Source organism: Panthera onca, chromosome B1 (genome assembly GCF_046562875.1).
Source record: "Panthera onca isolate mPanOnc1 chromosome B1, mPanOnc1 haplotype 2, whole genome shotgun sequence".
Classification (NCBI taxonomy): domain Eukaryota; kingdom Metazoa; phylum Chordata; class Mammalia; order Carnivora; family Felidae; genus Panthera; species Panthera onca.
In genome coordinates this window covers 103,109,996-103,124,226 of record NC_138342.1, presented here as the reverse complement: position 1 = coordinate 103,124,226, position 14,231 = coordinate 103,109,996, and the positions used below count along the sequence as shown (strand labels likewise).

Below are 14,231 nucleotides of genomic sequence, written 5' to 3'. Positions count from 1 at the left end.
AGGAAAAAAAAAAAAAGAGAGAGAGATAGATATGCTTATGACATACACCTACTTAGCTACTTAGCAAATAAACACTCTGTAACAATAAATAAATAAATAAATAAATAACCAAAGTTTATAGTAAATCTTCATGACAAACCACCTCCAATTATAGCAAAAACTCTAAGAAAACTTTGAAGATGTGTAAGGTTCAAAAGTTTTCAATCTTTCTCAGAGTTCTGAGACAACAATACCCAAAAGACATCCTTTGAAGGAAATTCAATTCATTGAAAATCAATCTAAATCCAATTAGCTAACTACCACAATTCATATATTCTGGGTGAAATAATATCAAAAGTGCTTTTAACAACCTGAATAGGAATGTCCAATTTTGGTTCCTGATGATAAAAACATGTTATTGATGGTTACCAAAACTTCCTTTCACATAGTTCATCCTGGTTCCTTATGCAAAGTATTTTAACTATTAATATCTTGGTTTGTTTTACACCAGAATTTAAATTTATTATTATTATTTTCCTTTTTAAAAAACATTTTATTTAGGAGTGCCTGGGTGGCTCAGTCTGTTGAGTGTCTGACTCCTGATTTCAGCTCAGTTCATAATCTCACAGTTTGTGGGATCGAGCTCCACATTGGGCTCCATGCTGACAGCTCAGAGCCTATTTGGGACTCTCTTCTCTCTCCCTCTCTCTCTCTTCCCCCTTCCCCCACTCACTCTGTTTTTTTGTTTCTCTCAAAATAAATAAACTTAAAAAAAAACCTTTTTATTTAAATTCCAAATAACATACAGTGTCATATTAGTTTCAGATGTACAATATAGTGATTCAACACTTCCATACAACACCTAGTGGTGCTTGTCACAAGTGCCCTCTTTAATCCCCTTCACCTATCTCACCTATATCCCTCCCATCTGCATGCCTCCCCTCCGGTAACCATCAGTTTGTTCTCTGTAATTAAGAGTCTTTTTCTTGGTCTGACTCTCTCTCTCTCTTTTCCCTTTGCTTATTTGTTTCTTAAATTCCACATATGAGTGAAATCATATGGTATTTGTCTCTCTGACTTTAATTTTTTTCAATGTTTTTATTTTTGAGAGAGAGAGAGAGAGAAAGAGAGAGATAGAGAGAGGGAGAAGGGGGGGCAGACGTGGGGAGGCATAGAAATAGAGGGAGACACAGAATCTGAAGCAGACTCCAGGCTCTGAGCCACCAGCACAGAGCCTGATGCTGGGCCTGAACTCATGAACCGTGAGATTCATGACCTCAGCCAAAGTCAGAAGCTCAACTGACTGAGCCACCCAGGTGCCCCTCTACCTGATGTATTTTAAATGAAATTCTTTTATCTTACCATTATTCTGCATTTAAATTTTACCAATTTGATCTGTCAGTAGCAATCAAAAGTTGTTAAAATATTCCTGTTAGCACAGTTAACTATATTTCTTGAATATTAGAAATCAAGTCAGTATTTTGATAAATTCTGCATTTTACTTAATGACATTTATTTTCTGACTAGTCAATTAATCAGGCCAATTAAATACCTTTTAATAGGAAAAAGTGTTGCAGGGCATATAGTCATTTGGTTAATTAGTGGCAGGACTAATATTAAAATCCCAAAGCTACTGACTCACAAAACTAATGTTTTTTCCTGTATTCTCTATCGTTACCTGCCTCTAATACAGGTCCTACTTAGAACCTGCTTGACATCTTGATAATTGCCTTTATTATATAACTCTGAACCATGGACAAATTCAAGCACAAATATAAATGTGAATAAACATTGGTTTTTATCCTAAATTCCAACATTAAAATTTTTAAATGAAAAATAAATGTCTAATTGATTTTTTTTTTTTTAATGTTTTTATTTACTTTTGAGAGAGACAGAGCACCAGCAGGGGAGGGGCAGAGAGAGAGGGTGATACAGAATTTGAAGCAGGCTCCAGGCTCTGAGCTGTTAGTCCAGAGCCTGACACGGGGCTTGAATTCATGAACTGTGAGATCATGAGCTGAGCCCAAGTCAGATGCTTAACCGACTGAGTCACCCAGGTGCCCCTAACTGATTTCAATCAACATTAAAGATCTAGAGGTATTCAGAGCCACAGTCTTCCCTTAGATCATTTGAGAAGCCTTTTCAAAATAAACATTCCATTCCAGTCCTGGAGATGGGTTCAGTAGGTTTGCCAACAGGTATACATTCCAGAGACAGATGGAAAGAATGGTTTCTTCAGTGAATTTAACTGTAAATGGCCACTAGACCCAATCACTTCTATTCCACCCTTCCTCCACACAACTTATCAATGGAGTCAGAGTACAGTTGTTCACGTTTATTAGCTTTCAACAAAGAGTTACCAACAAATCAACAGAAATAAGTCATGCTCATTTTAGCCAATTTTTAATAATCCTACTCTATATATCTTATTTTTAAAAGATTCCCTAGTAGTCTCTTACAGTCTCTTGTAACTTTTAACCTTAAAAAAAGAAAATTACTATAGATTATTAAAATTAAAAGAAAAATATTCTCTTGGGCCTAATGTTCAATTTGCTAACAAACCAATCTCCATTTAATTATCTAAAACAGAAATAACTCATAGCAAATTCTTTAGGGAATACTGAAATCCCTAACATGGTAGAGGACATTTGCTAATTTTTATTAAATATGCCAATGACTGTTTTTAGAGTTAAAACACTCTAGGAGTCTTTTATGAGTTATCATGTCTGAACCTATTGAATATTATTGACAAAATTACTGTTAAGGGGCACCTGGGTATCTCAGTCTGTTGAGCATCTGACTCTTGATTTTGGCTCAGGTCATGATCTCATGATCTTCATGATTTATGGATCTCATGGTTCATGGGTTCGAGCCCTGCCTAGGGCTCCACGCTGACAGTGCAGAGGCTGCTTGGGATTCCCTCTCTTTCCCTCTCTCCATCCCTCCCACATTCGTTCTCTCCCTCTCTCTTTCTCTCTCTCTCAAAATAAATAATTTTTTTTTTAAATTTTAAAAATTAAAGATAGTGATAAAATCATAACTCCTTTAAAACATTAGCCTTGTGTTAAATGTTTAATGCTGAGTGTGTGATTGAAGTTTTATTTGCTTTCATTTTAGGTTTGTTTTTGTTTTGTTTTGTTTTTAGTATATGAACTCCATCTGTAAGGGTTAATTTCTTAAGGATTCACTAAAAAAAAATTACCAAAAGGCTGACTGAAGTATAAGTAGTAATATATTATGGCAAACTTTTATAGTATTTTAAGATTAATAAATGGGGGCGCCTGGGTGGCGCAGTCGGTTAAGCGTCCGACTTCAGCCAGGTCACGATCTCGCGGTCCGTGAGTTCGAGCCCCGCGTCAGGCTCTGGGCTGATGGCTCGGAGCCTGGAGCCTGTTTCCGATTCTGTGTCTCCCTCTCTCTCTGCCCCTCCCCCGTTCATGCTCTGTCTCTCTCTGTCCCAAAAAAAAATAAAAAACGTTGAAAAAAAAAAAAAGATCAATAAATGTACACAAATATTTACAAAGACAAAAATTCCATTTCGATGTTATGGTAAGTGGCATGCAAAACTGAACTATCTTTAAAACTATCTTTAAAACAACACTAGGAAAAAAAAACAACAGAACAATGACTTACCTAACTGGGAAAACATATTACTTTGTCAAGTTTGTGGCGTGAATGAATTTTAAAATGATAAAATAAGCTATATTTTCAAACTACTTAAGAGTCCTATGAAATTTTATTTTCCTAGAGATAGTTTATTATTAGTGTCAAGTAACTATTGCAAGTAACAGGACACTATCATTTTTTCCCCAGCCTAAACATTCATATTTATGTAATGATACTCATTTCTCAAAAAAGAAGAAAAAGAATTATTACAATAGTTAAAAGAAGACAGCTAATAAATTCAGAGATGCAGGGTGAGGAAAAAAAATCTACAGGTACTCAGTTTCCAGTATTCAAACTTTTTTCATGGAAATTTGATAGCCAGGCTTCTGTTTAAGACCACTAAAACTTTTTTTTCAGTAAGAAAAACATACATACTATACCCACCCTTAATCCACAGTTACTAATGACTACCACTGACATGCTATCAGTATTTAGATTCAGATTTCCATTCTTCCATTAAGAAAAAATGTAAAAAGAGAAGTCAATTCAGAAGATGTAGACATTTCCATAAAATATTCTCATTGATTTTAATGCATGTTAGTATATATTCTCCTCAGAGTTCCTAGTAATAATAATAGTAAGCCTAGTTTCTTTTATGGATTTTGGAAATCAGTTTTACAGTCAAACAAATATAAAATGATTCATTTTTTTCCTAACCTATCCTTTAAAATTTCTTGATGTTTAAATCTAGTAACTAAGGAAAATACAATCTCAGTTACATGAATTTTCACATTCTCTTTGTTTCCTTTTATTTATAGATACATACATTCTAACACTGACACTAAGTAGAACATAAGTTATATATTAAAACAAATTTTTAAAAAGTAATTTAAAGAGAGATATTTAAGATCAGATAATATCTCCATACCAGCATGACACCTAAGCTATATAGGAGGAAGGGAAAAAAAGAAAGAAGGAAAAAAAAAAAAAAAAGACTTAAAGAGTTACTTGTATTCCTAATAAAGAGTTCATAGAGTTCACCGGCTTAAAAAACCTTTTGTCATATTTTAGATATATATATTTTTTAATATTTCAAAACCTTAAAAATTTTAATATGTTTTAGTAGACATTTCATACAAGTTCTGAGTTAACTTGATGAATGTAAATACTAACACAAAGTTCAGTACAACAAACTTTTGACAATACTAGACAGTTGTTATATCTTAATGTATGAAAAGGACTGCATCAAAACAAACTATCAACAGAGGTTACGTTTATGGAATAGAATTTGTAAAGAAGTCCAAAGAAGGCATATACTCCTTTCTCTTTATTTTTCTTTGTTACAGTACTCTTATTTTTGATGAATATATATTACTATGGAATTTTTAGAAGAAAAAAATTGAGGCTCATATACATAGAGTAATGCAAAAAACAGTGTCAATATCTCTTTGCTGGTATTCAAAACTCGTATTATAACAATATAACCATCTTCACTTACTAAATCATTGCTTACATTTAAATTAAAATATAGTTCAGCCTCTTCAAGGAAACTTTAACATGAAAAATGCATGTTAAATCCTTCATAGTTATTCACCTGCAATCCAAGAAAACAAGATATTGGGAGAAATATGTGAAGAATATTTTAGGTCAAACAAGGTAAAAAAAAAATGTGTGTGTGGGGTGGGGGGTGGTATTTCTCCCCTTTGAATCTGAAGAATCACTCCTTCAGGAATCTCTCCTAAAACCAAACAGACACCTTAGATTCCACAAATATTAAACACATTGTCCCTTGCATCTTTTATCTTAAGTTATATCATCTGATGCTTTAGGGTAGTTTTTAGTAAATATAAGACATTATATCAAATATAAAAATTTTAGATACCTACAAAATCTGTTCAGCTAGTAAGTACTTCTTCCAGAGAGCCTTTATTAACAAACATTGATTGTCCTTTCCTGATAACCCTGATCATCCTAGACCCTTTCCAGAATTAATTACTCCTGTCACTGTACATTATCGGATTGCCTGTTACCTAAGCATTCAATATCCAAACCTCCAGTTATGAAAGTACACAAGGAAGCAAATAAATAATGATAAATTTAGACTCACACAAAAATCTATCCCACAAGTAACTCTAACGCTCATGACTGATAATGTTTGGACAGTTAGTCTCACTTTGATTATCAGATGTGGTAGAACATTGAACAGTATAATGAAAATCTAAAGCAAAGTGAATTGGCAAAATCCTGGAAAAACGCAGAATTTTATGAAGTTGCTAAAAGTGATGCTGGACAACCGCTCAAATCACAGGTAAAGCTATCAGTGCTAAAGTATGGATCTAGAAGGCTTAGAGCAGTTACCTATAAAAATGAGTAAATCAGTAAGAGTTATTGATGACTTGCTGGGGACTTTTGTAAAACATGATTTGAATATCAAAAGAAGAGTGATGTGTAGAAAACTGACAAAGTGCTCACATATTTATCTTAATACAGCCTCTCTACTTGATTGACCTTGATCATGCTTGATCAACCTTTAAGAGCTATCATACTATGCAATCATACAACTTCAAGGGAAAAATTATACCAAAATGAATTGACATTTGATTCAGTCTTTATTCAAAGAAGGCATACTTCTTTAGAACCTAAATTTGTCATACTCTGAAAAAAACCTTATTTTCATATATTTGCTTCAATGTTAAGAAAGTGCTCCAAACATATCTTTGCTTATTGTTTAGCATGAAATAAAGTTGTTTGTTTTTAATGAATTCACTGATTTTATTATTTTCAGATAACAAGGTTCTCTTGTACTTCTTTTGCTCTTATATTACAACCTGTTAAAAATTTGCCCCTATATATGTCTATCCTATTATATCCTCTAGCTTACCTCCTTGAGAAAAAATGCTGTATCATCTCTATCTCCTGCAACTAGTACAATTCCTAGAATATAGTCAATGCTAAAAAAACAAAACAAAAACTCAACTGAGAAGTACACCATTTTTAATAAATGAATTTGTAATCGAGTCTAACACCACAAGTCTAATCAACATATATGATATATCCTCAACAACTTTAAACCATCTAACTGGCTATTTCAAATGGTCTCAATTTTAATTAGATATTAACCATTTTATCTATGTTTAAAAATGTGTGACTTCTTTTGAAAATCATACCTTTATACATAAGAAGGCATTTAATAATGGTCCATATAGAGTTATTTGAGAATCTGGAGAAAGTTCCATTTCCACATGAAGTTTATCAGGTGGAAGTTCTGAGGGATCAATAGGTGGGCGTGACGAAGTAGAAGGAGAAGAAACAACTCTGTCTGATGTTTTCTGGGATGGCCTTAATACAGATAGCATTGTTTCTTCCATTTCTGACACTGGAAAAAATTAAGAAAAAAGAGAAGAATGCCTTGGGGAGGGGAAGTTCTTAGAAGTTCTTTAAGGAACTATTCACTAAGAGATTCTATTTTGCAATTTTTCATGAACAATCTTTGATATAGTACCTATAACATCTAATGAAAATAGACCTGCAAGACTAATAAGAATACACAATAGAAGACTTCACAGAAATATGTGTAGAAATACATAACCAGATGGCACAGAATCAATGAAAATTTCCTATTAACATTCTTGAGTCCCTGCAATATAAATTCAGGTCACAATTAGGCTTTAACTATACTTGGGCACTAAAGTACTAAGTTGTTTTCACATAAACAGCTATTCAAATACAGCGTGACATTATCAGGGCACCTGGGTGGCTCAGTCAGTTAAGTGTCTGACTCTTGGTTTCGGCTCAGGTCATTATCTCACGGTTTCATGGGTTCAGGCCCTGCAACAGGCTCTGCGCTGTGCAGAGCCTGCTTGGGATTCTGTCTCTCCCTCTTTCTCTTTGCTCCTCCCCCACTCTCTCACAATAAATAAACTTGATTTTTTTTTTTGTAATTCAAATACAGCGTGACATTATCAAGCTCCAAACATACGAACAATTATGAAAACTATTCTTTAACTCTTAACTCACTGGAAAAATACAAATTAAAAATCACTTGATTCTAATTCCAGTTTGGAATAATTATGAAATGATATAATTGTGAAAGTACATTTAAAAAAAAACTAACATTTCAAAAAAAATAACATTTCATGAAACCAAGTGGTTTATGTATATACTCACATGCACCTTGATATTACAGCTCTTCTGTTTCTAGTTGGTAGAACTTGAAAAAATTATTTACTTTCTCTAAGCATTATTTGTTCAACTCTACGATGACAATAATAACATTTATCTCACAGAGTTGTTATAAGGATTATGAGATAATGTAAACCAGGAAATAGCTTATTCTAGTACAGTAAAACCTTGGATTGCAAATAACTTGCTCTGCCAGTATTCTGCAAGATGAGCAAACATTTCCAATAAATTTTAACTTGATAAATGAACGATGTCTTACAATGTGAGTAGCATGTGATGCCAAATGTCACATGATCACAACTGAGTCAATGGTTCTTCTCTCTCTCTCCCTCTCTCTGCAGGATTGTGAGTGATCATCTCCCATGCTCGGATGCTTGGTGCTTGGTCTCAGGCCACGATGTTTGGCAGCAATCAGTGATTTTTCAGCAAGTTGGAAAGTGCCCACAACTGGCACTAGTGTATTTTTTGTCACTTCAAAGCACCTATGGACAGTCCTTTGCTTTTCCATTCAAGAGTAAGCTTGGGAATGCTTTGCTTCATTCTAGATCAGGCTGCCTGCAGATATGAACCCTTTCCTCTGCTGCCCTATTGCCAGTTGCATTAAATACGATATATGACAAGAGTTTATTAATACTGTACTATAGTCAACATCCATGCAAGTGTATACAATGACCCTTTCCAGAAAAATATTCCATTAAGCCAATAACAGTGATTCTGTTACTGATAGTGAAAGTCATCCTACACAATAACCCTCCTCTCTCTTGTCTCCCTCACACCAGCCAAATTATTTCTCTTTAAATTTTGTATTTTCGTTAATAGTTTGTATTACAAAATTACAACACTGCAATCATTTTTATATGAATATTTTTGGGTTGTGAAACGAATCATCTAAGTTTCCATTATTTCTTGTATTTCTCTGATATACAAGTGCTTTGGATTACAAGCATGAATTACGCTCACAAACCAAGGTTTTACTGCATTTGATACACAGTAAATGCTCAATGAAAGTTAGTTATAATTATGCCACAATTACTTAACAGATTTTTAAATGTATACAATTATGACAAAAGAACAGATGCATTTCCAAAATTAAAAACAATTTCTTATACCTTTAATAGTTATCAATCATAAAACCAGATGTTTCAAAGTACAAATTATACAAAAACACTTACACGATTGCTTTAGCTGCTCATCTGCTTTTTGCGGATAAATTGGATGCCATGTATAATCAATTGTGAGCATGACACTTGGGACAGTCCAGCATTCAACCCAACCAGCTCTGTGAAGAACAAAAAATTAAGTTCTAGTCAGGTACTTATTCCTTTAATTGTATCCAAGGATACAATCCAAATTGTATCCTTTAATTGTATCCAAATAAGTCAGGTACTTATTCCTTTAATTGTATCCAAATGATAATTAACTTTTATCATTATTCTTTGAAAGAATCAGAAGAATAATTTCTCCACATACAAACACAAAATACTCACTTTTCTTGTGTAATGTTCCGCCATTTTGGTTTAACAGTTTTCTGCCCACTTTGACACTCAGCAGGAATACCGGTATCATGAGTCATTTTGTTTGGGTGGCAATTCTTCACCAGCATAAATAATGAATATTTACTAGGGTGGCAATCTGGTAGAAATAAATGAAGATCAACATCTTCTCCCTAAAAAAGAATTTATTATAAGCCAAAGTAATACAATAGGTACACAAAGATGTTAAATTTCTAATTATAGCCAAACCTATATATAACAATCTTCAGAATACAAAAGAAATACAAAAGGCAGATTTTACCATGAACAGTCAGTTAAATAACAGAGTAAGATTTTATATGGACTATAACTAAATTCTGATAAGAAAGTTAAGAAAATCAAGGAAATAAATAGCATGGTTTCCACAAAATAGTAAAAAAGATGATCTTTGATGATATCCATGGGTATTTCACATGTAATTCAGTAAAAAAAAAAATTTTTTAAAAACCAGCTAAGTTCGGGTGGTATATGTTCTGCATTTTATTGATTTTTAAAATATGATTGTCTCTTGATTCTAGTTAAGTCTTGGTTCATCAATTGGCTTTTAAGAATTCTGAATTGAAGGGGTGCCTGGGTGGCTCAGTTGGCTGAGTGTCAGACTCTTGATTTCAACATAGGTCATGATCTTACGATTGTAAGTATAGAACCTGCTTGGGATTTCCTCTCTGCCCCTCCCCAATTTGTGCTCTCCTTCTATGTTTCAAATTAAATAAATAAACATTTTTTTTTAAAGGAGAAGAATTCTGAATTGATACCCCAAAGGATCTTCATTTGGCTTCACTTTTTTCCTTATAGGTTGGTGCCCTAATCTTGTTCAGTCAGCCTGACATGCTTGACTTCTTTTCTTCTCTTTCTTTCTTTCTTTCTTTCTTTCCTCTCTCCCTCTCCCCCTCCCTTTCTTTCTTTTTTTTCAGCTTTTATTATTAAATTATTTTATTTTATTTTATTCAAGTTTTTATTTAAACTCCAGTTAGTTGGGGCGCCTGGATGGCTCAGTCGGTTGAGCGTCTGACTTCAGCTCAGGTCATGATCTGGTGGTCCGTAAGTTCAAGCCCTGGGTCGGGCTCTGTGCTGACAGAGCCTGGAGCCTGTTTCAGATTCTGTGTCTCCCTCTCTCTCTGACCCTCCCCTGTCTGTCTGTCTCTCTGTCTGTCTGTCTCCCCAAGCTCTGTCTCTCTCTGTCTCAAAAATAAATAAACGTTAAAAAAAAAAAATTTAACTCCAGTTAGTTAACATATAGTGTAATGTTAGTTTCAGGAGTAGAATTTAGTGATTCATCACTTACAGGTAATAATACCTAGTGCTCATCAGAAGTACCATCCTTAATTCCCATCACCAATTTAGCCCATTCTCCTGCCCACCTCCCCTCCAGCAACCCTCCCTTCTTTATTGTTAAGAGTCTGTTTTATGGTTTGCCTCTCCTTTTTTCCCCCCTCTGTTCATATGTTTTGTTTCTTACATTCTACATGAGTGAAATCATATGGTATTTGTCTTCCTCTGACTTACTTTGCTTAGCATTAATACACTCTAGCTCCATCCATGTCATTGCAAATGGCAAGATTTCACTCATTTTTATAGTTGAGTAATATTCCACTGTAGATATATACCACAACTTCTTTATCCATTAATCAGTCAATGGACATGTAGGCTCTTTCCATAATTTGGTTATTGTAATAATGTTGCAATAAACATCAGGGGGCCATGATGCCTGATTTCCTTTTTTGTTTTTAATTTTTTTTTAATATTTATTTAGTTTAATTTAGAGAGAGACAGAGTATGAGTGGGGGAGGGACAAAGAGAGAGAGGGAGACACAGAATTTGAAGCAGGTTCCAGGCTCTGAGCTATCAGCACAGAGCCCGATATGGGGCTCGAACTCATGAACCCTGAGTTCACGACCTGAGCCGAAGTCAGATGCTTAACCAACTGAGCCACCCAAATGCTCCTGATGCCTGATTTCTCAACAGGCAGCATAGTAGAGTGGTTAAGAGAATGGAGCCCTAACCTTTACCACTTGGATTCAAATTCCAACTCAGCCATTCACTAGTCACATGACAAGTTACATAAACTCAGCTTCTCAGTTTCCTATTTCATAAATGCAGGTAAAACAACTACCTCAAGTGGATTGTTCTGAAAATGAAATGAGTTAATACCCATAAAGCACTTGGAATAGTGTCCAGAACACAGAAAATGTTTAATAGGTGTTAGCAGTTATTATTATTGTTGCTATTTTTTTTACCACCACACCTCCATCAATACAACAACAACTTCTGATTGCCCATATGCTAAAATTAGGTGTTCCACAGAATTTTTAACATTAGAGCTGCCTTTCATATAAAAGGAAAAAAGGTATTTGTGGTTATTCCCTGAATTCATGTTTACAATTAGTAATGGAATACAGGGAAGTGTAAAACCTAGTTCATACACTGTAAACATTAGAGCTAGAGGGGGTTTTCAAAAGAACATGTAGGTTAGCCACAAGGGTTAGAAATGAACTGTAAGAAAATAATCAACTTGGAATTTTCTTTTTATTGCCCAACTCCTCAGGGGAAGTTGGGAAACTTAGAATGACAGAACATCACAGTTGACTGCAAAAATGAAACAGCAGCATTTCTGTGACAATGAAGCTCATAAACAATGGTGGAAAGCTAAAATACTAGAGGATGGCAATGGGATAGGCAGGGAAAAGTAAAGGTAAGCTTTGGGAAATCAAACTTACTAATAAACCTGTGGAATAAGGAATGTATGCAATTATACGTACTCTTAAAGAGAACTTGGTGTTACACGTAGCTGGAACAAAGTCCGTAAAAGGCAAAGAGAAATCAATGTTTAATGTTTCCCCACAGGCTGCCAGATACACTAACAGAAAGAGAAAAAAAAATTAACTTCAATAAAACTTGAAATCAAAATTGCCTTAAATACATACCTAAAAAAATTAAAGACAATATGCTCAGTCTAATAAACTCTGAAATAGTTCCCTGATAGTATTATAAGACAATGGAAAAAAGATCAATTCTAGTTTCCATTAAAACTATAAATTCAACATCAATTTCCTTTTTTGGCATTTGTCTTAATGAACAGAATACTTAACTTAATTTTCATGTTCTTACCATTTTCTTGTTGTTTAGTGGAACAATCAATCCAATTGTGTTGATTAGCAGCCCAAATCATTTCAAATTGATGAAACATGATTTTAAAATTCCATGTATATGGCACAAATGAAAAAATGTCTGGAGCACTATCACTAGACCAGTCTTGAATTAAATCTAAAATTATGGGAGTGGGAGACAGAAAGCAAAATTAATTGAAATTCAGACAACAAAATATAAATATTCTAACACCAGCCAAAAATAAATTTTTTCTTTTGTAAGAAGAAGTTTTACGCTGAAATATTAAAAGATGATTAAGATATAGCTAAATGATTAACAGTAAACCAATGTTTACCTACCAATTACAGTTCCAAATAAGAGAAATTTTATGCATTTCATATACGTATTATTTTTTAAAGAAACTTTAGAAGACAAAAGAAAAAAGAATCACCTGGTAATCCACACCCAAATATCCATCATTGTGCATATGTTTCCTTCTAGTTTTTTTCTATGTACATTTTTATACTATCTTAGATGCCCATATTTTATATATTGCTTTTTCTCACTGAACTCAAAATTTTTCCATGTTATTTCATACACATTAACAAAATCTTTTTTATAATATAATGTCAATATATTTGTAATAGAATCCAAGTCAGTGACTCTTTGCTTATAACATTATAAAATATAATACATTTCTCAGAGAACGTCACAATTTGTGTATGTAGCTAAAACACACCAGAAACAGCATTTTGAAAATACCAATGACAACTGTTAAAACACTCTGAGATTATGCTTTTTATATTCTCTATTAGAGCCTCTCAGCTCCCATAATTTCCCCCAAATAGCATTACAAAGTCATGTAAGGGTAGTCAGACAGAAACAAAATTATTGAAAATATCCTCCAAAAAAATGAAAAGGTGCCAAAAATCACACAAGGAGTTAATAACCATAGTATTTACAATGGAAAATAATGCTTCTGCCAGAAACAGTACTCTGCTTTTATTAGCCAGGCATTTTTTTTCATGTTTAATTTTATATACAGGCTGTGTGTGTGTGTGTGTGTGTGTGTGTGTGTGTGTGTGTGTGTTTAGTATAATTTATTGTCAAATTGGCTAATATACAGTGTGTAATGCGTGCTCCTGGTTTTTGGGGTAGATTCCCATGGCTCATCACTTACATACAAAACCCAGTGTTCATCCCAACAAATGCCCTCCTCAATGCCCATCACCCATTTTCCCATCTCCCCAACCTCCCCAGCATCAACCCTCAGTTTGTTCTCTGTATTTAAGAGACTCTTGTAGTTTTCCTCCCTCTCTCTCTGTTTGTAACTATTTTTACCGCCTTCCCTTCCCCCATGGTCGTCTGTTAAGTTTCTCATGATCCACATATAAGTGAAAACATGATATCTGTCTTTCTCAGACTGACTTATTTCACTCAGCATAATACCTTCCAGTTCCATCCACACATTAACAAAAATTTTAATGAGAGTTCATTAAAGAGATTTACTAGGATTTACTCAACCATTTAATAATCTTGAATATTTAGATCCTTTCCAAATTTTTGTGTTTTATATAATTTTATTTCTATTCTCATGCAAGATATTTTACATATTCAGGATTACTTTGTTAGTATAGATTCCAGAAGTAGAATGGCTAGGTCAAAAGTTTATAAGTTTTTTTTAAAGTTCTTACAAATGCCAATGATTTAAATTAATAATATGCAGTTTTATTATATCATCAATAAAAGGCATGTGGCAATTAATCTGTTCTATGAATAAAGGAAGATTCCACTTGACACTTTTACTTTAAATATATTTTTACTTCACTTAAGCAATCACAGTGG

At 33.7% G+C, this 14,231-nt stretch overlaps 1 protein-coding gene across 3 annotated transcripts in view; it reads right to left on the bottom strand.

The window, feature by feature from the left end:
- Positions 1–14,231, bottom strand: part of BLTP1 (bridge-like lipid transfer protein family member 1) — a 213,980-nt gene that overhangs the window by 143,534 nt on the left and 56,215 nt on the right. For all 3 annotated transcript variants that reach the window (XM_078445786.2, XM_078445781.2, XM_078445787.2), the window contains exons 16-20: positions 12,408–12,563; positions 12,059–12,156; positions 9,255–9,433; positions 8,940–9,046; positions 6,753–6,961 (exon numbers count right to left, since the gene is read on the bottom strand). In XM_078445786.2, coding sequence (XP_078301912.1) covers positions 6,753–6,961; positions 8,940–9,046; positions 9,255–9,433; positions 12,059–12,156; positions 12,408–12,563 — 749 coding nt within the window. The remainder of the gene's footprint in view (positions 1–6,752; positions 6,962–8,939; positions 9,047–9,254; positions 9,434–12,058; positions 12,157–12,407; positions 12,564–14,231) is intronic.